We start from the raw sequence: 1472 nt of genomic DNA, 5'->3' as shown, positions 1-1472 counted from the left end.
AAAATCAGATCTATATGAGATTGGTATGTTAGTATTTGGATGTTATACAGTATGAGATACCTTTCCAATTCCAAGCAGATAGTCCCTTATAAACCTCTTTAATAATGAATTAAAATATATTTTTAGATTTCAAAACAAAATCAATGTTTTATTGTTTGTTTTATTAGATTTCTAATGAGAAGTATTAGTACAGTTGATTCAGTGCTATGGGTCTTTAATCAATTTTTCCGGATCATTAGAACACCTCTACTTTTAATTTATACAAGTATTATTTGTTCACTAATCAAATATATAATATGTGAAATCTTAAATTCTTAATCCTTAATTGATTGTAAACTTTACAAGATGTTTAAGGTCTATATTTTTGAATAGATTTATAAAGTTTTATGTCTCAGATTGTTCACTTACCATATTATTTTAATAGACTTTATATTGTACACTTCTCTCTATTATATTGTACACTTCTCTCTATTATATTGTACTCTTCTCTCTATACTTGTACACTTCTCTCTATTATATTGTACACTTCTCTCTATTATATTGTACACTTCTCTCTATACTTGTACACTTCTCTGTATACTTGTACACTTCTCTCTATTATATTGTACACTTCTCTCTATTATATTGTACACTTCTCTCTATTATATTGTACACTTCTCTCTATACTTGTACACTTCTCTCTATACTTGTACACTTCTCTCTATTATATTGTACTCTTCCCTCTATACTTGTACACTTCTCTCTATTATATTGTACACTTCTCTCTATTATATTGTACTCTTCTCTCTATTATATTGTACACTTCTCTGTATTATATTGTACTCTTCTCTCTATACTTGTACACTTCTCTGTATTATATTGTACACTTCTCTCTATTATATTGTACTCTTCTCTCTATACTTGTACACTTCTCTCTATTATATTGTACACTTCTCTCTATTATATTGTACACTTCTCTCTATACTTGTACACTTCTCTCTATTATATTGTACACTTCTCTCTATTATATTGTACTCTTCTCTCTATACTTGTACACTTCTCTCTATTATATTGTACACTTCTCTCTATACTTGTACACTTCTCTCTATTATATTGTACACTTCTCTCTATACTTGTACACTTCTCTCTATTATATTGTACACTTCTCTGTATTATATTGTACACTTCTCTCTATACTTGTACACTTCTCTCTATTATATTGTACACTTCTCTCTATTATATTGTACACTTCTCTCTATTATATTGTACACTTCTCTGTATTATATTGTACACTTCTCTGTATTATATTGTACACTTCTCTCTATACTTGTACACTTCTCTCTATTATATTGTACACTTCTCTGTATTATATTGTACACTTCTCTCTATACTTGTACACTTCTCTCTATTATATTGTACACTTCTCTCTATACTTGTACACTTCTCTCTATTATATTTTACACTTCTCTCTATTATATTGTACTCTTCTCTCA

General features: G+C 28.1%; 1 protein-coding gene across 1 annotated transcript; it reads left to right on the top strand.

The window, feature by feature from the left end:
* Positions 1-508: 508 nt before the first annotated feature.
* LOTGIDRAFT_80920 (hypothetical protein) lies at positions 509-1156 on the top strand (the record flags this gene model as incomplete). The annotated part of the gene is made up of 1 exon (XM_009068614.1): positions 509-1156. A coding segment is annotated over one exon (648 nt), but the record flags the coding sequence as incomplete, so codon positions are not given.
* Between the last annotated feature and the right edge of the window lie 316 nt (positions 1157-1472).

The sequence above is a fragment of the Lottia gigantea genome (assembly GCF_000327385.1).
Source record: "Lottia gigantea unplaced genomic scaffold LOTGIsca_9117, whole genome shotgun sequence".
Classification (NCBI taxonomy): Eukaryota; Metazoa; Mollusca; class Gastropoda; family Lottiidae; genus Lottia; species Lottia gigantea.
The sequence above is the reverse complement of the archived record's forward strand: the minus strand, read 5'-3'. Positions and strand labels throughout refer to the sequence as shown.